Source organism: Fusarium redolens (genome assembly GCF_020744475.1).
Source record: "Fusarium redolens strain MPI-CAGE-AT-0023 chromosome Unknown BKA55scaffold_2, whole genome shotgun sequence".
NCBI lineage: Eukaryota > Fungi > Ascomycota > Sordariomycetes > Hypocreales > Nectriaceae > Fusarium > Fusarium redolens.
In genome coordinates, this window is record NW_025763665.1 from 1764411 (window position 1) to 1788164 (window position 23754).

The window sequence follows — 23754 nt, forward strand, 5'->3', positions numbered from 1 at the left end:
TCAAAAGACGCAGTGGGTTGAGTCTTACAGTAAATCACCAGGAACACGCAGCAATGAGTTGAATTTGTTCAAGTATTGCTATAGGAGTAAGGTAGTCAGCAGATTTACTCAAAAGTATTCATCCCCTGTAGACTTTGTAGCCAGACATGATGCTAACAGCTCACAATGGCTCAGTCTTCAGAAAGAGACATACTGAGTTATGCTTGGAACTTGTTCACTAATGAAGAGTCAGACCGATTGCCAAGACGAGTCATATCATACGAGGTGAGGTATATGAATTATTCACAAGCTTGGACGGTATGAGTCTAGGCCTGTGGCTCAGATATAGCAGGGTTATTAGTTATAAAATGATTATGGAAAACACAAGATGAAGACACCAATGGGAGATGCCATGTACATAGCATTATTGCAAGTCTCATACCATGTAAGTCAAGTTGATCATAGATATCAGTCAGTTAGCACATACGCATCATTTCAACGATTACTACATAAGTATGAGAATAGCGACCTAATTAATGATCACAAGCTCAACATATGCCATATTACTTAATTAAACAAATGAGAAATGGGTCATTGTGAGTAGTAAATTTCGATAGATGATTATGGTAGCTATGATCCAGGATCGTTGTGACTCAAAAGCTATGACGAAGGCCTACCTTATTTATTGGTGCGGGGCATTACGCAGTAAGAAATCCAACCTGACTGATGGCGGGGTTCAGAAAAAAGTTCTGGTAAATCAAGAAGGTAAAAGTGCCTACTATCCAATCTTTAACTACCTCATTTCTACTCAAGTCTCAGCAACTTTACGCAGCGTCCTCTGTTCACCTCCAATATCTTCCATCTCATTAATCGCCTACCATGTCTCGCCAGATCCAACAACCATCCAACCAAATCAAGCTCACAAACGTCTCCCTCGTACGCCTCAAGAAGGGAAAGAAGCGCTTCGAGCTCGCCTGCTACAAGAACAAGGTCCTCGAGTGGCGATCCGGTATCGAGACAGATCTCGATAATGTCCTCCAGATCCCAAACGTCTTCCTCAACGTGTCCAAGGGTCAAACGGCGCCTCGTGAGGATCTAGACAAGGCCTTTGGCAAGGGCAAGTCTACAGACGACATCATCCTCGAGATTCTGAAAAAGGGTGAGATGCAAGTCGGCGAGAAAGAGCGCGCGGCGCAGACGGAGCGTGTGCACAACGAGGTTGTCAGCATAGTCGCTAGTAAACTGGTCGATCCGAGAACCAAGCGCGTGTACACATCTGGCATGATCGAGAAGGCTCTTGATATGCTCAGCTCACAGGCGCACACCGCGACACCCGACAAGAGCGCTGCTGGAAGTGCTGCTGGAACACCTGCGACTGGTGAAGCGGGCGAAGCTAAGCCCCGACCCCAGCACAACTGGACGGGCGTTAGCACGACCAAGAGCGCAAAGAGCCAGGCTCTTGAAGCTATGAAAGCTCTCATTGCTCATCAGCCCATCCCAGTTGCGAGGGCACGCATGAGGCTTCGTATCGCCTGTACTACCAACGTCCTCAAGCAAGCTGTGAAAGGAGCAAAGGGAGCCAACAAAGAAGAAGACGGCGAGCAAAAGGCCGTGGGCACAGTCAAGGATAAGATTCTCAGCTACGTTGAGCAAGTCGAGAGTCAAGACGTCGTTGGTTCGGAATGGGAGGTGGTAGGCTTCGTAGAACCTGGAGCCTTTAAGCCCCTATCTGACTTTATTGGCAACGAGACCAAGGGACAGGGAAGAGTTGAGGTTTTGGACATGGCTGTCACGCACGAGGATTAAATAACAAACACGTTTAAGTAGTCAAAAGAGAAATTATGATACCCTTGCACAGAATCATACGGTATCTTGTCCTTTCCGTGGCGATACCCATGTTACACCATTTTACCCTGTCGTGGACTTCGTTGAGCCATAAACTTCACGTGTTTGTAGCATGGACACTTCCTGCTCCCTCATTGAACATCTTTACTTGAATACTTTTGATTCGTGACTCTGATCTAGAGTACAGCCCTTGCTTTGGCTGCATATGCCAGAAAGCAAACCTCTCAAAATGCTCAGAAAGATGGAGAAACCAGCCGTCACGCCTGTCCACCCATAACCAACACCCATAAAAAGTTTAACCACCCTTCTTCTTGGAGACACCGACGGTCCTGCCACGGCGACCGGTGGTCTTGGTGTGCTGACCACGGACACGGAGACCCCAGTAGTGTCGGAGACCACGGTGAGCGCGGATCTTCTTGAGGCGCTCGAGATCCTCACGGAGCTTGGAGTCGACACCGTTGGCAAGAATGTGAGAGTCCTTGCCATCAACGATATCGCGCTGTCGGTTGATGAACCACGTAGGGATCTTGTATTGGGTGGGGTTCTGGAGGATGGTGACGATTCGCTCGAGCTCTTCAGAGGTGAGCTCACCAGCGCTGTAAATTGTTATCAGCATATTTTGAGCATCTCGTAGGTGTGGAAACTCGCGTACCGCTTGTTCAGATCGACATCGGCCTTCTTGCAGACCAAGTTAGAGTATCGGCGACCGACACCCTTGATCTTGGTCAAGGCATACATAACCTTTTGCTTTCCGTCAACATTGGTGTTGAGAAGACGGAGAATCTGCCTATCGTTAATATCTGCTTCTTTGAGGTTTCATTTCTCATAATCGATTTCGGTGCACGCAACGCCGAACAGAATGGCACCAGCGCATTCGAGCGCAGCGGCGATGGTGTCGAATTCGATATCGATGAAATGATGCTGGAGAGGATGACTTACGAACTGGAAGTTCGACTTCTCTCCCGAGACGAGCGACATGATGGGCAACTTCTACCGGTCAGTTGCCGTATGCTCGTTGAATTCGATGATCGGGTGTAGAAGATAGAAGACTGAGTTGAAACCCTCGCTTATGGTGAAAAAACCTGTGGGTACTAGGGCAAAGGAGCGCACAACTTGGGTGCGGATGGTAGTTGATCCGTATTCAGAGCTAAGCCTATCTTAGTGGTCACGTGTAGATTGTGATTCAGAGCTTGGGTCGTCTGTCCCCCTGACTCATCCAATCTGAACTCAAATTTTTATATCACTAAATAGGACTTACTCCAAGGTTCAACGCTCAGAACTATTACGAATGAGTGTACTTTAAGAAGCTCCTTGAGTCTACATCAGGCTCATCAATATGAAGGCTTTCAAGTATCCCCCAGGTAGGACATTACTCATCATATGCTGTCTAGTATGCAGCTAAATATCCGTACTTTGTCGTCTTTTTCCATCGCTCGGTCAGCTCAGCTCGCCAGCTGATCTTGAGCCGGATACCTCACCTCGGTGCTGGTACAAGACAAGACCAATATGGCAACGTTTTTTGAGTACGGAGTCTTTAGTGTTTTCACCAAATGGAGTCTTCCGTAATTTGACTGTTGTTACATTCCCTAGATAATTCTAATCTATTCCCGTTCATTTGTGTGCCCGCATGCATCCTTCTATGCTTAGTCTGTCAAATCAATCTGTCCGTGAGGACAAGCATTAGTATGTCTATTCCTTACGCCTTGCTCCAAACTCCAACCAAGTCATTTCCTGTTCTACACGCGTAGCCGGGTGTCGTCGTTCTCGGCAAATTCTCAACTTTCTTCCATGCTCCTTTCTGGAACCTAGAATTCGTCAAGGGGGTCGTAACCCTACCGGCGTTAGCATTAATGTAATTTTCTCCGTTGGGAAAAACAAACCTTATCTTTCTTGAGTTGATGAGCAAGCAACTCTGAGAGATTCGCTCTGTCGGTCTCAGCAGTGAGATTGGTGCTCCTCGTTTGCAGGTGGGCAACCGACACCTCCTTGAGGCCCCGAATGGTCAAAATCTCGTCCAATCCCAGAATGTCCGTTATCCTGACATGGCGATAAGAGAGCGGGAAGAATTGCTTCATCAGATCAGTTCGCGGACTGAGGTGGGCGAGTGTTGATTTCGAGATACTGATGGTCAAACCCTCAAGCTTATCACATTCTGCAAGCTTCTTGAAGGTTTTTGCCGACTTGGGTCCGCACCAGTGAACCTTGATGTCACGGACGTTCTGCACAAGCAGTGGGTTGCTATCAAGGTGATACAAAAGTTCGCAGCAGCAGCGGAAACGGACAGCTTTCTTACGAAAGAAGATGCGAAAGAATTCGTGGTTGAGTGCTGGACCCAGGATAGATGGCAAAGCCTTCATCTGAGGAGTGTGGAAAGACCCGAATTCGCGTTCCAGCTGTGGACAGTTACAGCTCACTTTTCGTGAACTGGGTTTGATACCCTTGGATTTGAAGACAGTATCAACCATCAAGTCGACAATATACTCTCGGATCTCGGCAGGCAGTCTCATGAAAGGAAAACCCTCGATGGGCGGTGGTCGGTCTAGGTCAGAGAGTCATTTGCTGTATCTTGGAAACGGACGATCTGATACTGGGGGGTTACTTACCGGCAATTTCGAGGATCTCGGTGCACATCTCAATGATGTCGACACAGGTCTTGGACTCTTGGGGATCCTTGTTGATCATGCGCGCGCACTTGGCTATCGTTGCAGCAACTGATTCTCGACGGCGAGGACTCAGCCGGACCATACTTCCCAGCTCTCTTGCGTCGATGACGCCGGCGTGAAAGCTTTCCAAGCCCTGAAGGAGGACTTGAATGTTCTTGGTCAAGCCATACCGCGTGTGTACGGCCTTGGACTTGAGGGCATACCAAGACTTGCTCGACATGGCGATGAGAGTAAGGGAACGCGATATACCTGAAAGTGACCCCGATAGTGTAGATGTTGGTGTGAGGAAGCAAGTCAGGGAAAGACGACGACGTTGAGAAGATTATGAATTAAGCCAAGTGAATGTCTCCAAGTGAAGGAGCTCACCAACCCAGGTGCCTTAATGATTCAGTACCTAAACTCAGGCAGTGCCTAGTTCAATGTCGCGACTGAAATGAATGGGGTCAATCACAGCGCAGCAGGAGCCTGCGCGCAGTGCCAAATCTGCCTTCCCGCGTACCTACCTACCTTAACCTATGAGATGGTGCCTTGACAACAGGAAGGTCACTGACCCGAATCAATGGCAGGTACCAACTTTGGTGGAACCTCAAATGATTGAGACTAAATCAAAGGCAAAACAAGATATCCATTGGTTAGTAAAATGACTGTTCAGGCTTGGTGAGATGCCAATAACGCAGTGCAAACAAGCGGCAGTGATATTGGCGGGTGAGCGCAGGTTCATGAATGACGATAACGACGATGGTATGGAGCTGCTGAGGCATAGACGGGAATGCAGTACATTGGTGCCTGGACTGGTATAAATCCATGGATTTACTCTGTGTCACCTCCAATACCGTTGTCAAGTTGTCTTGCTACCGTTCTGTATCCAGATGAGTATCAGGCATATCTACAAGCGTTTGACAAGTATATGAGTTTTTGTCCTTTGTTGTATGGGGAAGTGATTATCTTGGTTCCATGGCTCTCAACACATCGGTTCTTCATGTTAGTGAACTGTGAGAAACATCCTTAATGGCGTGAAAAGGACCTGTCTTTGTTCGTTTTGAAATAAAGCCTGTTTGACTACAAATAACACAGAGGACCACCTGAAAGCAGCAGGATTGTGGCATGAGCACTCTTTGTAAAATAAGTAAGAGAGTGCGGTTGCGGTATCGTACTGATTATACCTGATGGGTTTAATTGTTGTGCCAACTCAGGCATCCTTGCAACTAGGTATGGTAGTGAGTGAAGCACTTTACTGGCCCTGTTAAAAGCAGCCGTATAGAATTAACCTCACATGATACAGGAGAAGAAAGTTGATTGTAAAACAAGTAGACTTTTATTGGTCTATTCAATTTAACGCCTTCTGGTCTATCTGCCCATTGCATGACCAAAGTGATATGCAAAACTCCTTAAGCCAGTCGCTAAATCCAATATGCTATATTCCATACCACACATGTCGTGGCGTTTCAAATCAATTCATGCGGTTTTCCTTCGGTGCCCGAGACACCGTCGTCAAAGAAGACGATAAGAAAGACAGCCAATGCGCACTGCTTTTGTTTTGGTGTCCTTTGTTGTTATGCTCTAATGCAATGATTAAAGGGAAGTTCTGAGTTGGTGTTGCTCAGATCGTCAGCTATTATTCCTGTTTGGGTTGGAACAGGCGCTGATCTTGAGGTGGTTGCATCACCCAATCGATGATATTGTAGTGACAGAGACGGCTTCCAGAGACGGCTTCCAGAGTCGTGATTAGACGGACAGAATGCAACGCTCAAGGCGAGGATCTTCCAAGGGAGGTAATTTGGTGTGTCCGAGTAACGTTGCAGGTTGTTGGTGGCAGGCTTTGGAACTGGTGTTCTAGAACTCTTCCAAGTTTCGCCGCTATCGACAATCGGCGAGCCCGCATGCCCGCCCATCCATCATCACCGACCTTGCCATTTCAGGAAATGGACTACGATGATTTGACGGAGGAAGACGAAGAACAAGTCTGATCATCGCTTTCGCTGTCGCCTTCCAAAGAGAAGTTGACAACGCTGGGGGCTCTGGTGCAGCAAGGGCTGATTCCAATGAAATCATCCTCCTCGATTTGCTCGGGAGAAGAGGCGCCAAAGGTGAAGTCGAAGTGAGAGAGCATCTCCTGGTGCTGAAGATTTTGGGCGGTCATTGGCTTCTCGCTAGGGTGGGTGATCTTCTTTCCCTTCTTGTTCTTGGTCTTGCGCTCCCTGGTGGCATCCTTGTCCTTAGACCCCCACGTCCAGGTACGGGACAACTTGTTGACGAGTGATGATTTCGATGATGAGTCGGACTTCTCACTGTTCTGGCTGGACTTGGTCATAGTGGCTGTGATCTTTCCTGAGGTGTTGGCGTCGACGATATTTGTGCTTGAAGCGTCAGAACGCACAGCGCGGCGGAAGTGCTCTCGGATGGCCATTGTGGATAATGTGTTGTGTTTGGCTGTAAGATAGGGTGTGTGTTTTTGTTGTAGAGAAAGGTGTAAGCTCGATGAGTGTATGTTGTTGAGTTGCTATGATCGAGGCAATGAGCTTGGAATTGACAGGATCCTCAACTTTGAAAGTGCTGGAAATAGTATGGGCGATCGTTTATCATAAATGGATAGAAAGAGATAAGTGCAGCAGCCAGGACATTTAAAGGGAATCCCTGGAGACTGGAGATAGGAAAACCCCTCAAAGTCTTTCGGTCGTTTCGGCCTGTATCCATGCGTTCTACTCTCCGGCAGCGCCTTGGAAAACCTGGGCTTGGTTGTGGAGGTGGAACCGCCTGGGGGTCCCTGATCCCGGGTACAAAGAGTACATTGGACGTCCTTTGAATTGTCTCTGGGTCTGGTAACCCCTGGAAATGAGGATGCTGCACTGTGATTAGCTCAAGGGGGGAAGGGGGCGGAGAATAGCGGAGCAGTCGGCGGCTTATACGGAGTCTGACCCTCAATGAGGTCAGTGTTGGCCAGAACAACTGTATGGAGAAACCCTGTAATGTCGGGCCGGGGAGTTGAATATGGTACAAAGAGTACATAGCTGCCTCGCAACCCTCTCTCTGTTGACCATGTGGTGGTGGATGGATCGGAAGTAACAGTTTTTAGCAACACTGCAGATCAAGGAGTTGCAGACAGAGGTTGAGGCTGCACCACCAACGCCACTATTGGTAAACTATCAGCCTCAAAGGGGCAGGCCGCAGGAGGACGAAAGGTTGTTTTCTGCCTTTTGGCTCTGCTACTGTTTTTAGCCGGTGATCATTTCTATGATCGCTCTGACAGTGACAAGGGTGCTCAAGTGAGATTACGATTGCAGGCACCAGAGTTTCGTGCATGTCGACTGGCCCAGGCTTGGCTGACAGAAAATGGATCCAATCGTGAGCCTTGTTTCTTCCATTCCACCATATTACCATAGCCGAATGTGTCCGGCAGTCGAGGTGGAAATCAACGGAAACATGGCGTTCAGGAGTTGATGAGTTGTGAGGCGCCTCGTGTATCAGCCGTTAATAATACCTGTCTCATAACGTCGACGCCTCTAAAAACAGACTTTTCATCTGGATATCGAATCCCGCGACACAGAAATGGACCTTGTGCATGGTGTATGTAACATTGTCCGGTTTCGACACCACCAGCACCTCATTTAGACTCCAATTCGAATCTAAAAACACGGGGTCGGCGACAAATTTGAGCCGTGGAGGCCCCCGCACGATGTCATCCACTTTATGCCCACTCATCCACTAGCATTGTTGGGGGTTTCTTGGGGTTTAGACGGGGCCATGAACAGACCGACAGGCTAGACTCTGCGAGGCAAGTCATCCAGGTAGCGTCATTGTGAGAAGGTAACGCCGAGCTGAGTCCGTTGAACTCCGTTATTAGCTGTTGTGTTCAGGTTTCTGGGATTTGGCCACGCTGCCACGGCTGTAGACACATGTTTTGGTGGTGACATCCAATTCAATGGCTTGTTTCCACTCCAGGCACCGAGCAATCTGCATTCTGCAGTCTCTGATGAATGCCACATTCTGCCAAGACTGAGCACGTTGATGCACTTGATCCTTGCACGGAGATCCTTCTTCACGCTCGTCCGTCAGAACGAACCGCCTGATGCATGTTACGTACTAAGAAATCGGCCCTTGCTCGGTTAATACTTGTGAATGAAGTCAGCCAACTCCATCTGTCTTTGGTAGCTAGTCGCGCGACAGTTGAAGCCGTTGAAAACGCCAACGGAGTTTGCAACTGCCATTGAACTGAACTTCTCAGGGCTGCTCAACCAATGTTTCCTTCTTCCGTTTCTGCAACCATTACGGGCAGGACAGGACGGAGTTCGGCAGAGACCGGACCGGTGTTTGTTACGGTCTTGACCTCTTACCTCAAGGCTCTCATTTATCGCCGTTCCCGTTGGTTCCCGTTGCATCCCACAGCATGTCTCGTTCGCCACCCGCTCTCGGCGCCGGACTTGGCGTCTCGTTAACAGCGGATAATTGCTTGAAGTCTGAGCTTATCGAACATGACACCTTCTTCTGGTGGTTTGGCTGAAGGGTATTGATTGAGGCGGCTATACTTGCCTTGCCTCCGAGAAAATTTTTCTCTTTTTTTTTTCTTCACTTTCCCTTCTCGTCAGTTCACTTCTTGGCTACCGGAGTTGGCGATGATAAGTGAAGAGATAAGAGCGCCTGGTCTTGGCGTGTGGGGATAACATCAACCTTGTCAGTTGAACCCGTCGACAACCGTTCAAGTTCAGGTTAAGCCGGTGCTATTCGCTGATGATCGTCTCAGTGGACCATCTTCGAGTTCTCGCCAAGTCTTGTCCCCTCTGGTCCACTCCTCGCTTCGAAGTTGTTCGGCGTAACTCCGTACTTGTGGCGAGGTGATTCTTGCTTGTTTTGACATGGGGGAAGATATCGTGAGCAGTACATCTGGAAATATCTGGTTGCATCATGGTGGTTGTCGCTGTTCTCGGTGACTGGGATATTTTCAGGGATTGCCTTGCCAAGCTGCAGGCATTACTGTTGATTGTTAACTGTAACCTGAGGCATCCGTGATTTGATTTCAGTTTAATGTGGATATTCCTGATATTTCCTCGGCGCAACATATAGCCGAAATGTTCACCGCGCGTCTCGATTACGAACACATAACGATTTGATAAGATACGTATGATAAGACATGGAGCATCAACACCAAGCTACTCGATAACGTCTGTTGAGGCTCTTGGTAGGAGGACCACTTATATCTGGAGCTAGTAGGAAAGAGCATCGTGATTCCCGGACATTTTTTGGTTCAAACGTCGTCATACATTCTCCTAAGCGCAGTTGAATGCTGCTGGTTTTCAAACTTCTGGCTTATTAGGCTGAGTTCAGCAAGAATATTTTACTGACCGCTTCGACGTTCAGCATCACATCACCACGTGCAGTAGATATTAGTTCGAGACACGGGCAAAAAGCTCCTCGACGTGCTCAAGTTGCTGCATGTATTTGATATCATCCGTTAATTTTGATGCAGTGAAATCTATATACAGGGTAAGTTCCACAGAAGAAGCACCAACGGATGGGGGCTGCTACAGGGGACATCAGTGGTCAGCACCACCTGGATATGTGCCGTGACCAATGACATAGCGCCCTGCAAGCCCCAGACAGCGATTCGAACCAGGAACGGGGGCCTCGATCAGTAAATTGATGATTAACGTCACGATCTATTGGAGGCGGGACCCAGTGACGCACTTCTCTCACACTCTGACAGCACGGTACCCGACCTCTCTTTACCTGCCACGCCCTGACTCCTGACTCTGAGGCCTGCCTACGACAGGCGCAGCTTCGGTCGCGTGAGTTTTTGATTTGACCACATGATAGTTTCATATTCAGCGGGCATTTATTGATCCAGCTCAACTCCCCAAAGTACCTACCTACTGTACCGTCTCTTCGACTGTCTTCTACAGTCCACCGGTTTCTTTCTTTGCTTTTTATCGCATTGTCTCGTGTCTGCATGATATAGGCTCCTCAGCGCCTTTATCTTGCTCGTGATAACCATTCGCAGATACCCAGGTAGCGGACGGATACAGCCCGTCACCTTCTTCGCCTGTTAGCAACACAACTGCCGTGTTGCGATTGCCTGAGTTCGCACTTTACACCCTCCCCGCATCCGGAGTCTACATACGGCAGCTAGATAGCAACAGCTTTAAAAGCACCGAGTGTCTCCTCCAGATTCGAGATTGTCAAGTCTTTTACTACAATATCCTATCGAACACCGCTGCAATGGGCGCGGAAGACACCGGGGGTGATGGGCGACCAGCCTCTTCCTCATCCTCTAATCCACGAAGAACCGACGGCAATCAGTCCGTCGCTCGAGGTGCCAACACACAAGGCTACGACGAACAATCACCTCTACTAAACAATGATACCAACAATGTCCACGGGGAAGCGGACGATTCACAGGTCACAAAGAGCGTATGGTACTTGCTCATATTGACCATCAGCATCGGTGGTCTTCAAATCGCATGGTCTGTTGAACTTTCAAACGGATCACCATATCTTCTGTCTCTTGGCTTGAGCAAATCTCTTATGGCTCTGGTCTGGATTGCTGGACCCTTGACTGGCACCCTTGTTCAGCCATATGTGGGTATGCTCAGCGACAATTGCCGTCTGCCCATGGGCAAGAGAAAACCGTTCATGATTGGAGGATCTGTCGCAACTATACTCTCCCTCTTGTTTCTTGCCTGGGCCAAAGAGATTGTTGGTGGTGCCGCCAAACTCGTGGGTTTTGACCCAGAGTCTAAAGATGTGAAAACAGCAACTATTGTGGTCGCAGTTATTGGTGTTTACGTTCTCGATTTCGCTATCAACACCGTCCAGGCGTCCATCCGTGCATTTATCGTCGACTGTGCGCCAGCTCATCAGCAAGAGTCTGCCAATGCCATGGCCAGTCGAATCACCGGATTTGGCAACATCGTTGGATACATTGCTGGATATGTCGACTTGACTCGTCATCTTGGCTTCCTTGGAAAGACGCAATTCCAGATCCTCTGTGCTATCGCATGTTTTGCCCTTGCCTTGACCGTATTTGTGAGCACCGCCTTCATCAAGGAGAGGGATCCTCGACTTGATGGCCCCGCCAAGAAAGAACAACAAGGCGTTTTCTCATTCTTCTTCACTATTTTCAAGTCAATCAAACGCCTCCCGCCTCAGATCAAGAGGGTATGCGAGGTCCAGTTCTGTGCTTGGGTTGGCTTCTTCCCTCTGTTGTTCTATACGTCCTCTTACATCGGAGAGATCTACGTCGAGCCATACCTCCAAGCGAATCCCCACATGTCTCCGGAACAGCTCAACAAACTGTATGAGCAAGCGACCCGAATTGGTACTTTTGCACTTCTCATCAACTCGATCGTGAGCTTGCTCACAAATGTGTTCCTTCCATTTTTCATTGCTCCGACGTACGATAGCCAGCCAGTCACCGGTATTCCGGGAGAGAGCCCTGCAGGCTACTATGACTCGGATGAGGATGAGAAGCCCTCGTGGTTAGACAAGCTGGCCATTCCTGGTCTGACTCTTAAGCGTGCTTGGTTTCTGTCCCTCCTTCTTTTTGCTGGATGCATGTTCGCCACGCTTTTCGTCCGAACCGTAAAGGCGGCCACCGTACTTGTTGGTCTTGTTGGTATCACCTGGGCGATGACACTGTGGGCTCCATGGGCTATTATCAGTGCGGAGATTAGCCGGAGGGATGCCCTGATCCGAGCTCAAAAGATGCGATTGGCGGCTGCTAGAGCAAACAATGATGGAACTGCAGATGACGAGGAGGAAGAAATCGATCAGGCTGGAGTGATCCTCGGCATCCACAACATGGCGATTGCAGCACCCCAAATCATTGCCACTGTTGGTTCCAGTATCATCTTCAAGCTCTGGCAGAAGCCCAGAGGCACACCAGGAGACCACAGTATTTCTATTGTGTTCGCTCTTGGTGGAGCTTGTGTCCTGATCGCATCGTTCTTCGTTGCCAAGATTAAGGATGATGCCTCTATGCCAGCTGATGTTATGATCGAAGCCGAACAGGGTCAGAGTGGGACAGAAGAAGCCCCAGAACGCCGACCTCTCAGCAGGCGCAAGTCTACCAAGGACCAGCTTCCCAGAACAACCCAGGCTCGGGCCACATTGACACGACACAAGAGTTTCGGAGGCGCCGAAATGCACTAAGAACACACACACACACACGCACGCACACAAACAGACGTATACGCCCCTGAACGAAGCGTGGGAAGGCGCAGGGTATGGAATATGGAATGACATTTGGCTCTATTTCCCAAGTCTAGGAGCATATGGAGAGATGGAATACCAATTTTTCTGTTAATTTGATAAGTACCTAACGCTAGAAGTCCCAGGTATAACGCTGGGCTATAGGTTGGATATTAGAACCACAGTTTCATGTTTATGCTTAGATCAAGAATCACATTCACTCTTCAGCTCGTCTTCATCTTGAATACATCGCCAAGATATCCAAAGGCTTACCCATCTACCGCCATGACGCACAACATCCCCAGGAGAGCCTCCGCCCTCAAATCAATCCATGTGTTTCGGTTCTGCTGACTTGGGACCGCACATGCCGATGGAGACCCTTGTCTCTCCAGGAAGAGGACCAAGGGTAGGGTTGATGGTGGTGAAAGGGATGAAGCGGAAGCACCACAGGACATCGTCATCCTCCCCGCAATAGCTGTAATCACAGTCGAACGACTCTTTGGGAGCAGCTGTGACGGCAGAGGCATCAGTATCGCAAGCCTCTGGGTTGCCAGGGAGGGCCAAGGCTGTTGAGGCGAAGAGTAAGACGAGATAGTTGATGGGGAACATGTTGAAAGTTGTGACGCTTCTGTTTTAAGTTGGGCAAAAGACTTTCTGTTGCCAAAAATTCCACCAGAGGAAAGGCTTCTTTATACAGAGATATAGTCGAACAAGTACTACATTCGAGAAGGCTTCCCTGTACTCGATATACTAACAAGTACTTGTTTGCGTTGCAAATGATGATATATAGCCCTCACATGATTTTGTAACTGGGTTCCATATGGATTAGAACAACAGAGAGCCAGTACAATAAGCGAAAAGCCGCGTATGAAGTCGGCAAATGTGGTTTTCAACTCCTATACCTGAGGCAAAGAATTTCACAAGGCGGATATAATCGCCGAGAACTGTAAGACCGGGCGGGAGTGTTGCCCTTCGGGAGACTGTTAGGTTTCAGTTAGTGTAATTTATTTGTACACCGGCCTCCAAGTGGCTCTCTTTTACATGGATAGCATCTTGTTTCCAGCCTTTACCCACAACGACACAACAACTCCGATGCTCGTTACCCAAACCAAGCTGCGTACCCGTGATAGTCGGGGATTATCCTGCAACCACAGGTAAGCGATGTTGTACAGAAGACGGCTCACAACATAGCCGAGACCGAGGGCATTGATGGTTGGTGTTGGTACGTCTGCAAAGTTTACGGCCAGGATACCTGCGGCATAGAAACCAATAGTTTCGAGGCCATTTTCTGTGGCCGCTTTTGCGCGGAGGAGGAATTGTTTATGCTACAACTGTTAGTGGGAGACGTGAGATAGACAACGAAACTTACAGATTTATCAAGAGTCTGGCAGTTGGTGATTCTGTCTTTGTGTGAGCGAGGGTTGCAGTTGTCGTATGTCCCCCTGGCACCTGCAGTGATGGTGTAGGCATGAGGAAATGTGATAATGAAGAATGCAGCTGGGACCTAAAATATATAAGTTGAGAGTTGATCATGAAGAGAAGAGGGACGTACTGTGAAGAAGGAATAGTTCTTTGTGAGATCGAGACCAAGAAAAGACTCCATTGTGGTTGATATGAGTAGTGTGATGAAAAGAGAGCTATTTGGTGATGAATGAGATGAGTTCAATTATACGATGGTGACCTCTGTTTTAAGCCACAAACAACAAAACTGTTGAGAACAACAACTCTTTGATGAGATTTAATTATCGTGAGTTTCTGGAAGAATTATCAAACTTGCCCGACAGTTTAATAATCAGGCGTAACTGTTGGTCAGACCCGCTTCGAGTATGAGCATGTTGAGTTAGCATAACGGTTATGATCAACCCAAGTGAGGATAACGACTGTTGAACCACGTGGTAACTGCCTATTCAATTCTACTGATAAGTAATGAAATAGTCAATGTTATTCTTAACACGATGAGAGCAGAGGAAAGTAATATCTCATGACTACGGGCATTATGCCAATGACAAGAAGAGGTAAAAATCCAGCCATATCGGGTTTGGTGCATCCATCCCCAACACCACTAACGTCGATCAATATGACTAAGAAACAGGGGCATTCTCAACGTCTTTCAACATCATCAGTCTTCTTCTTTTAATAATAACAGCCTCCGCGATAAACACGTTCAGTAATCACATCACGGAAAACATCCAAACTAGGCTCGTAAGACTTGCATTGCTAAATACTTCATATGCTCGCATGGTCATCAACCACTTGTAGCCAAGAGATGACTATATATATGTACTGAGAAGAGTAAAGGCTGATATAAGAAATCTAGAATCGAAAATGCTTTGACAGATGTTCAAATATCTGTTAAAATGTGATGCAAAACAGCCGCCACCGCCCACTTATTTCTTTCCTTCTTGTGTCTGGGGGTATCTCATTATTGTAAAGAAGAGAAGCTCAACCTGCTCATGCAAGGTATCGCTTCGAGATGATGGATCGCTTGGACCCGACTCGCCAGCCGTTTCCGTCCCAGCTTGTGGTGCCACTTGATTGGGACTGGCTGGTCTTGTAGGCTCCAGGGCCATGGTATTGGCCATTATCGTAACTTTGGCCAGTGCTGTAGCCACCGCCTTGGCCTTGCTGTTGCTCAGGAGTATAACCGTTGCCTTGGCCTTGGCCTTGTTGACTGTCAGGAGAGTATCCGTCACCGTTCTGACCTTGCTGACCGTTCTGAGTGCCTTGTCCTGGCTGAGTATTGGGTGGGTTGGTCTGGCCATCACCGTTTCCGCTCTGGCCGTCACCACTGTTACCATTACCCGAGTTTCCGTTACCAGAGTTACCGTTACCTGAGTTATTGTTGCCAGAATTTCCGTTTCCTGAGTTGCCATTGCCGGAATTGCCATTGCCAGAGTTGCCGGTACCACTGTTTCCGCTACCGCTGTTACCGCTGCCGGAGTTGCCGCCACCGGTGGTTCCATTACCACCGCCATATGAAGCTCCCTGAACGTAAACCTTGATACTGTTTACAAGCCAGTAGGCGTTCTTGAAGTCAGCGGGGTTGTTGGCAACATAGTCCTTGCAGTCTCCCAAAGACGAAGTCTCTGGGTTCTTGCCCCAGACATCAGGAGAGCCAGCCCAATCACCACAGAAAGTAGTATCAAAGACGATGTTGTTCTCCTTGAAGTGATCGTCGATGTTGCAGCCTTGTCCGCCGTTGAACTTGGCAGCGGGAGGACCCCAGGATGAAGGGGTGGGGTTACCGGACTGGATATCTTGCGGGATGCGGCCGCGATGGAAGAACCATACAGCAATGTGGTCGGATGTCCACTCAGTGGCGTAGACTCCACCGCCAATGTCATTGAAGCCATCGCCGTAGTTCTGGTTGTCGGATGTGTTCTGGCCACAGCCCGCAGAGGCACCAGCAGAGTCGCAGTTCTCGGACTCGAGGGTGGTGCCATGAGTGGTGCCATCATTGGTGATGCTGCAGCCAGGTCCAGTATGGAGGCTGATCTTGTTCTCGGTCTGAGTGTTGACACCCTCAAGGATATCAATCTCGCCAGAGGTTGGCCAGTTGGGACCGAACATCCAGTATGCGGGCCAGACACCGGGGATGCTGCCAGGCATATGGGCAATATCGGCGATGAAGAGACCGTGAGTGAAAGCGTCGTGGGAAGTGACACGGACAGACCTTCGGCCGTTGGAAGGGCTCTTTGTCTGGTAGTCTACACCCATGTAGACAGCACCGTCGACATAGCCAGCCAGACCCTCAGCGTTAGCGGCGCCGGCATCGACGTAGTCAACAAAGCCATGTGTAGGATCCTCCTCGTTGAAGAACTCGAAGGCCTCGAAAAAGTTGGAAGAGTCGTATGTGGTCTTGAGGGAGTACTGAGAGTAGGAGTTGTTCTGTGCAAAAGCACCATTGAGGAAGGCCGTGAGGCCTAGTGCGAGGATAGAGGAATGCATTGCTTCTGTTGTCTTTGGAGAAAAGACGAGAAGAGGTGTGTTGTTTTATTCGCAAGATCGATTCTGATTTGAAGCTGAAGTTTTTGAGTGAAGGAGAGAATGCGATGAAGTCGTTCACAGAGATGCTTTGTGTCGTGTCGGTGGTGTATCAGAGTGAGGCTGATGGCTTGAATCTGGAGCGCAATAACCAAACGATTTATAAGAATAGATTCGTGAACTATTGTCTATACCAAGAGATGGTGTCTGAATGAGGGAATCCCCAGCCAATAGTGGAGGGAGGGCTGGAGGGGGGAGGCTATCGAAGTGAGTGACAATAGCTCTGGCACTGCCAAGGAGGTAGGTAGCCAAGCGATATAATTACTGCTCCTAATCAATAGAAAACAGTAGCAAAACCAGGGCACAAAAAAGAGAGTGGATGGCAGAGAATGATAAAACAAGACGGTCAGCCAGCTACCGAAAGGATTGAACGGTGATGGCGACGAATGCAGCCAAGAAAGAAGTGAAGGAGTGGATGTGTCTTCTCTAAATTCCCAAGAACAGCTCAGCCCAGAGTAACCAGACACTGAAGACGGAAAAAGCCAAGGCAAGGGAAATACAGAGAGAGAGAGAGAGAGACAGAAGCAGAGAAAGAAAAAAGAGTGAGGTTGGTTATGGTCTAGTAAAGATAGGGCTTCCAAGGGGAGGGAATGCGGGAGCTATGTATAAGTTTATGTCTCTGATATTGGACGGAATGTCTTACAGCCTCTCCTTTCGAACGCCAAGCTATTTGGAGAAACGAGACTAACCATGTTTCTTTGTTACTCTCCCACCCCTTGTCTCGTTTGGGGGGTGGTGTTGCTTCTATCAGTTCATGCTTTAGAGATCAGATGGATGCTAGTGCTGTGCAGGCCATATGCTAAAGATTCCGAAACGATAGCCAAGGGGCCCTTGAACAAGTCAGGACTTTTCATACAATAGAGTGCCACCAATAGAATCTCCCATAGCCACCTTTGTCCAGAGGCTCTGATGCGTAGCTTGACAGTCCGATTCAGAGAGGGCCAAGGCCAATCACTCCAGCGGAGAAAAAGCTTAGCGGAACCATTTATGTATGGCCTGGCGTGCTTGGAGATGGCCGGTTCAGGCAGGGAGATGGATATGTCGAGGCTTGTGATAGGCTGATGTCAAGTAGACGGGCGGGTTCAGGGGTTTGCATTCACTAGAGAGCACGCTATTTTACAGTGGAGTGTGGCAGGGGCTTTGTCCAAGTGAGTGGGAGTGGGATGAGAAACAGCTGACGACGAAACAGAAACATTCAGCTGAGTTGGTTTTTCTGCTGGAATTCTCTATTGTGGTTTATTGATTACTTGCCTGAATACTATTGTTATCGAATTCATTAAACAAATAGACTGCTATCTACATGTGTAGCTACCATGGACCCAGACTTGGTATCCATAACAGCGCTTCTATAGCCGCGCGCTCAACTCGTTTCTATCCATGGATCCCTGTCTCTCCACCTGATGCCATCCATGGAGGTTGAAGCCCAGTCTAACAAGAACAAAGAACATCCAACAAAGGACTCAGCATGAATTACATCTGATCTTGAGCCCATCTTGATCGTTCATATTCAAACTAGGCTGAATTCATTCCTGACCAAGACATTTTCAGTCTCTTAGCCTCGACGCGCGTTTTCCAACCGCCGCCACGCTCATGCAAACAATGACCTATTCTGAAACATAGCCTCAGGAATGGAAGCCAGACTAGACCTTTCTATCCCTTCTCCCTGCCTACCTTACTGTTGGACACACACTCTCTCCCACGCTGCTGACGCTGACCTCACTGCAAAACCTTTCTGCCACCTCCTTTCTATTCTATTCTCTTCGACACTCCAACATTTCCACTTTGAATCTTCAAATTCTATGTTATCTACACATCGTATCCGTACTCTCCTGACAAGGTTAGTCTGCGTCAACGGGCGGAGAATCAACTCCCGGTCTATTTCTTCCGTGCCGTGGTCCCGAAATCACATCCCGGCAGTTATGATCTCGGCTCTATAGACGAACAAGATCGACGCCCTTCTCAAGGTCCAGGGCCATCCTAACAACCTCCATCTTTTAGACTTTTAGAATGTCGTGATCTTTCCCCTGATTGTAGTCTCGCTACGCATATTGTATCAGCTTGATCTCTGTCTGGGATTATCCTTGCCTATAATCATCCATCACTTCCGAAGGATCTCATTCGACATGAAACAGTTTCACTTCACGCATCTTAATACCTATCATATAATTCCCCGTACGTGGTTAAACATTTCTTTCGGACCGATCTCACTCCCAGCTGATCGGGTGTGTATGTTCGTTCTAATTGACAGCCACATGAAACTCTACATACATCCTCCTTCACTACCTTTTCATATCTATAAAACACTCTCTATCTCCTCTCATTTCATACCAAAAGGTTCGGTAAGCAGGCGATGCTTCCGAACTCAAACCTCTCCGTGCGATATGCAGCCGAGATTTCCCCTTACATCTCACGGCTGTCGCAGTATTCTTTCTAATGCCTCGTCTAAGTGGGTATATGCAGTCGAGAAAAAAAAAAGCAAATCATGTACAGAACTCCGTGGCAAGCATCAGCACAGTCATACGATAGACTGTTTTCGTGTCCGTTTCCCGTATATCGTCTCGCCGACCTGATGCGTCTATATCCCAACAATCGAGTAATCGTCGCTTCATTCATCTCACAGCCTTATTCAAGTGCTCTTCACAACTTGACCTTCTTGCCGGTGAGCTTGAACCAGATGACCGCAATGAGATCCTCCTTAAAGCGCTCCCAAGGGTTTCGGTTGAGCCAGTAACTGAACTCACGGTAATAGTACATCTCGCCCCAACAGTCTCGGCCCCATTCGCACCCTGCCATGTTGACCAGGAAATCGCGCTGGTTCTCTTCATAGTGGATGTGCTTATCCTTGGGGCCACCGTCGGGGTTGCAAGCTCCAGGCGGGAAACTGTTGATCTTGCGCTGATGTAGGAAGCCGACATGCTTGCGCACCCACGGCTGCGTTTGATATAACTGATCCAACGCATCTTGCTCTTTGTGTTCCCACTGCATGTGCTTCTGCTCATATGTGACAGGATCCCACCAAACGTCGAGGAGTCGGTCCGTCCAGTCGCTGCGCCGCATGAAGAAGGATCCTAGGTTGAAGCCGGCGCAATCCTGTGTCATGATCATGTTGATCGAGTTGGCCTTACCATCTCCAACAGGGCTTCGCGAGACCTCATCGAGATAATGATGGGTGAAAGGATGCGAGATGTTGCGAGGGTTGAAGTAGTTGATGTCGCGCTCGACTTCTGACTCAAGGTGGTTGAAGATGTGGTCTTGAAGTGATATCGAGGGCTCCATGACAAACGTATTCAAGTCCAGCCACCAAACCCTGATATCGTGATTAGTCTTGTGTTCCATACGCACACGCACAGCACAGTCAGGCTCAGCTTACCATTCGGCCTTGGGATACTTCCTCAAGGTCGACCGGATAAAGTCGACCTTCTCCCAGCTCTCCCGCCACTCGTGCGCATACTTCTTCTTGGTGCTCATGTCCACAATTTCCAAGTCGTAGCCCCATCGGTTGACGTACTTTCGCTTGTTTCGCACGCTGTCTCGCTCGATAGCCCATTCTCTGGCGCCTTTCCACTCCATGACACCACCTCCAACATTTGCGCCCAAGATAATGACAAACTTGTTGCCGCCACCGAACGATCTCCTCCAGTAATATACAAGAGCTGCAAGGATCAGTCATATTCGAAAACGCAAGGTAAGCCAGGGGCAACTTACGGGTTGTGTAGAAAATGGTATAGCAGAGTATCGCTACCAGCATGAATAGTAGAAGCATCTTCAGTCTTCTGCCCATGCGCCCATAAATCGATCGTATTCTACCGGCGAGCGGCACCTTTCGAATCCATCTTGGTCCCCGTCCATGCTTTTCCTTCCAAGTTTCACGCTGCCCGTGAAACTGCGGGAGACTACTCGATAGTCGCCGCATGTGTCTGCTGAAAAACCCCTTGTTTTGAGTTGAAAACGAAGAAAATGTGCTAGAGTTGTGAGGTCGCATCTTAGCCGATTCCCATACAACAGGGCCGCCGCTCACGTTCGCCGGAGTCGACCTCCCACTGTCAAGGCTCAAGCCTGGACTTGACCAGCCACCACCGGGAACAGGTGAAGGGCTTCGCGAAAGGGTCATGGAAGGACCTGGGGTATCTGTAGGAGGCGGGCTCAGCGATTAGCCCGCGAACTAGGTTGACTGTAGTTGATGGTCCATGGAAGTCAAAGACAAGCAAGATATATCTATATCAGAAAAGAAGAAGAAAAAGGAAGCAGCGAGAGTAATGTGTGTAGGTAGCGGATGAAGCAAGGATGACCAAGAACAAGTCAAGGCTGAGGCCACGCACAAACTAAGGCGGAATGACGGGTACAAGAGTATAAAAAGAGAGACAGTGGGGAGGATAACAGTCGAAAACATTTAAGGGAATCCGCCAAGAAGCATCAAGGTATGAGAACTGAGACATTGACCAGACAACTGGAGAGCATCACTACCAACTGTACGTACCTGGAACTGGAGATAAAGGACTGTTGTGAGGCTGCTGTGGCCTCTGGGGATCGGAGGATAGCAAACCTGGGTTGATCACGATATGGCTGACAGAAGACCGTTGTCTGGTATGAAATGCACGGGAAGGGCGATCGCTAAACGAGCTCGAAGAGCCGAAGGGTGAGCGTGATGAAGCCAGCTTGAGCAACGTCGCAATCGGCGACTTCTAAGAAGGGTGCCGCTTATGCCGGGTATCGCGAAGTGGAGGGTGAGGGGCAGCAACTCTCGTAAAGGGTCGCAATCACGAGGCTCAAATTGCTGTGATAGCACAGCTTGGTGTTGTATCTTTTTTTCTTCTCTCTCCCACTCCGCCTCTTCTGCCCAGAGTCGCAGGAACGAGAAGTTCGCTTTGGCGCCACACAGGTCCCGACTTTTCCACCTTGGCAAGGGAGGGTAACCAGACGTTCTCCAGAGTAGCCAACCACGGCCGCAACTGTTCAGCTCGAAATGTGGCGCAGAGTCAGAATATAGTGGGCGGAATGGAATATCGGGGATCGTGACGGGGCGATGGGTGGCAGTACCGTATACGAGGATTGGGCGACGTTGGCAGGTATACGGATGGTACGCAAAGACAAAACAGTCGATGCGATGCAATGCGATGGTGGTGACAGAAATAGGTTAGAATTTCCCGTCGTGGTGGGTGGATGATGGCAGAATCCGCAGCGAAGCAGGGCAGTGATGGCGCAGTTTTCTTTTGGCTTTGTCGTATCGACACTATCCCAGTCTAGTAGGTACAGTAGCTTCAGCGATGGAGCTTCTCAAGGATTCGGTGTGATTTCTTTTGGATTGGATTCAATAGTAGATCGCTGAATATACCGGTAGCGAGGAATAAAACGAGTGTGATACACCGAACCGCAATGCTGTGATGTGCAATCGTTGAATGTCCAGTGATGCAATGACTGCGATGCGACTGCGGGAGTAACGGTGACCAACGGTGTAAATGCAATCGAGTCTTGTCGCAACTGGATCTGAGTAAGATGCAAGATACTGCATTGACTGGAATACACTAACAAATTAGCCGAGTCAGTCACTGTGCTCGATGGGAACCTCGTATCGCATCGTATCGGTCGATAACACGGCTTCGTTCGCTACCCACCTAGGTAATGTACGTTCGCTTCGTGGTGGAAAGTTAAAGTTAGGAAAGGATAAGAATGCAACAAGTCAAATTATTGCAGCAGAAGCCAAGAAAATACAAGCAAAGACCAACTACGAGTACCGTTCTCAGGGGGTGGTGACCTTTTCTTTTACTTCAAGGTTCCCTTCCCATAAACAATAGGGGATCCTGGACTATCAGAGCTAAGAAAATAACTATGCTACACTTGGTTCTAATCCGATCCTGAGAGTTTCATTTTCTTGAGAAGACCAGGGGATAACATCGTAACTCATACCGTACTCCATCTCTGTGTAACAAAAGATCCTTTGCATGCAGGCACAGACACAGGCCAAGAAGATGACAAGCTGCAGTCAGCCTCTTCGCTACTGTTGCATTGGGACTTGAGTGACCTCTACTGGAAAAGGCGACATTTTTCGAAGCAATGACGGATACCTTAGCTAAATTTCATAGGTGCCCTTCTAGCCCTTCTATTTTTCTTCTTCTTTTTTAGCCTTGGACCCCTATCTCAGGCCAGGAAAAAAAGAGAGCGAAATTACGTCAGAGTTTATCTGCTTCAATCTGCCGAGACAAGTGACTGGAACGATCAGATTGAAGAGCAACTGCCAGACTGAACCAGTACTTGTCTTGTAGGGCGAAAATGTCTTGGGCTGGTGATTCTTCCTTTCCCTCTTTAGGACTTCTTTTTCCAGGTGCTGATGCTCAGATTGTATAACTCACTGATACATCCTACTTCTGATTGCCTTCGTGGCATTTTGACAGCCCAAGGACCCCACATTCCTCATTGAATTTCAGGTTCAGGGGGTGTAACCGTTAACGGAAAGCCAAGAGGTAGCGGTAATCCGCTACTGAGGGGTGATTTGGGTTCGAAACCACACACTTCCAATGTCCGTACATGATGTTCACGACGACACTCCGCAACTACCGTGATTATCTTTTCCAATCTCGCCTCCGATCTTGTATATACCGATGCTCATTTCTATTAGCTTTGGGGGGTTACATTAAATCAAACCTACAAGCCAAGCCTGTGCCTGTCAATCACGACTTGAGCCTCCAATGAGCATTCGCGTCGCTGTCATTTCATCTGTCAAAATAGAAGGCATGCATGGTGTGCACAAACCTTCCTGTCAATCTTGTTTTGACAAATCCAGGCAGAGTGAGGTGTGCTTTGGCACGTGATGCGTGCCAGAGATGATGTTTGATCGCTCTTTGCTGCTTCAGTTCGAGATATTCTATAGCATCCACCATGAATGAACCAGGAAGCCCTCAGACAAGTGTCTCCAATTGGCGGCCTCCCGCAAAGCGTACCTGAATGCTCAGAAACCGAATCATGAGACACCGGCATGAGATGCAACATTGTCCCGAATGGCCATGATGGCCTCTGGAGAACGGTGAACTCGATTTGACCAGGCCAG

General features: G+C 48.6%; 8 protein-coding genes across 8 annotated transcripts; 2 read left to right on the forward strand and 6 right to left on the reverse strand.

The window, feature by feature from the left end:
* The first annotated feature begins 632 nt into the window (after positions 1 to 632).
* On the forward strand, positions 633 to 1824 carry BKA55DRAFT_554795 (SBDS protein C-terminal domain-containing protein). Its single transcript, XM_046191608.1, has one exon. It carries the CDS (start codon positions 859 to 861, stop codon positions 1783 to 1785), a length of 927 nt encoding a protein of 308 aa, XP_046055028.1. The 5' UTR covers positions 633 to 858; the 3' UTR covers positions 1786 to 1824.
* Positions 1825 to 2907, reverse strand: BKA55DRAFT_554799 (ribosomal protein S13). Its single transcript, XM_046191609.1, has 3 exons — positions 2764 to 2907; positions 2477 to 2607; positions 1825 to 2420 (listed from the first exon to the last, which is right to left on the reverse strand). The coding sequence occupies exons 1-3, from the start codon at positions 2800 to 2802 to the stop codon at positions 2120 to 2122; spliced, it is 471 nt and encodes a 156-aa protein (XP_046055029.1). The 5' UTR covers positions 2803 to 2907; the 3' UTR covers positions 1825 to 2119.
* Positions 2908 to 3629: 722 nt separating this feature from the next.
* Positions 3630 to 4707, reverse strand: BKA55DRAFT_589659 (uncharacterized protein; the record flags this gene model as incomplete). The annotated part of the gene is made up of 3 exons (XM_046194974.1): positions 3630 to 3656; positions 3705 to 4363; positions 4428 to 4707. 3 exons carry the CDS (start codon positions 4705 to 4707, stop codon positions 3630 to 3632), a joined length of 966 nt encoding a protein of 321 aa, XP_046055030.1.
* A 1707-nt stretch (positions 4708 to 6414) lies between these two features.
* Positions 6415 to 6894, reverse strand: BKA55DRAFT_684476 (uncharacterized protein; the record flags this gene model as incomplete). The annotated part of the gene is made up of 1 exon (XM_046198645.1): positions 6415 to 6894. The coding sequence occupies one exon, from the start codon at positions 6892 to 6894 to the stop codon at positions 6415 to 6417; it is 480 nt and encodes a 159-aa protein (XP_046055031.1).
* A 3803-nt stretch (positions 6895 to 10697) lies between these two features.
* BKA55DRAFT_589660 (major facilitator superfamily domain-containing protein) lies at positions 10698 to 12629 on the forward strand (the record flags this gene model as incomplete). Its single annotated transcript, XM_046194975.1, has 1 exon — positions 10698 to 12629. The coding sequence occupies one exon, from the start codon at positions 10698 to 10700 to the stop codon at positions 12627 to 12629; it is 1932 nt and encodes a 643-aa protein (XP_046055032.1).
* A 363-nt stretch (positions 12630 to 12992) lies between these two features.
* BKA55DRAFT_733452 (uncharacterized protein) lies at positions 12993 to 14672 on the reverse strand (the record flags this gene model as incomplete). The annotated part of the gene is made up of 4 exons (XM_046201232.1): positions 14221 to 14672; positions 14038 to 14172; positions 13710 to 13993; positions 12993 to 13296 (listed from the first exon to the last, which is right to left on the reverse strand). Exons 1-4 carry the CDS (start codon positions 14269 to 14271, stop codon positions 12993 to 12995), a joined length of 774 nt encoding a protein of 257 aa, XP_046055033.1. The 5' UTR covers positions 14272 to 14672.
* A 447-nt stretch (positions 14673 to 15119) lies between these two features.
* Positions 15120 to 16616, reverse strand: BKA55DRAFT_533999 (concanavalin A-like lectin/glucanase domain-containing protein; the record flags this gene model as incomplete). The annotated part of the gene is made up of 1 exon (XM_046189540.1): positions 15120 to 16616. One exon carries the CDS (start codon positions 16614 to 16616, stop codon positions 15120 to 15122), a length of 1497 nt encoding a protein of 498 aa, XP_046055034.1.
* Positions 16617 to 19349: 2733 nt separating this feature from the next.
* Positions 19350 to 20823, reverse strand: BKA55DRAFT_684480 (galactosyl transferase GMA12/MNN10 family-domain-containing protein; the record flags this gene model as incomplete). Its single annotated transcript, XM_046198646.1, has 3 exons — positions 19350 to 20019; positions 20083 to 20365; positions 20418 to 20823. 3 exons carry the CDS (start codon positions 20821 to 20823, stop codon positions 19350 to 19352), a joined length of 1359 nt encoding a protein of 452 aa, XP_046055035.1.
* Positions 20824 to 23754: the final 2931 nt, after the last annotated feature.

Excerpts from the sequence above, each read along its gene's own strand:
- BKA55DRAFT_554795 (XM_046191608.1), top strand. The coding sequence starts at position 859 with ATGTCTCGCCAGATCCAACAACCATCCAACCAAATCAAGCTCACAAAC.
- BKA55DRAFT_554799 (XM_046191609.1), bottom strand. The coding sequence starts at position 2,802 with ATGTCGCTCGTCTCGGGAGAGAAGTCGAACTTCCAGTTC. Across the intron at positions 2,608-2,763 it reads AGAAGTCGAACTTCCAGTTC|ATTCTCCGTCTTCTCAACAC; the intron begins GTAAGTCATCCT and ends AACGATAGGCAG. Across the intron at positions 2,421-2,476 it reads GATGTCGATCTGAACAAGCG|CGCTGGTGAGCTCACCTCTG; the intron begins GTACGCGAGTTT and ends AACAATTTACAG.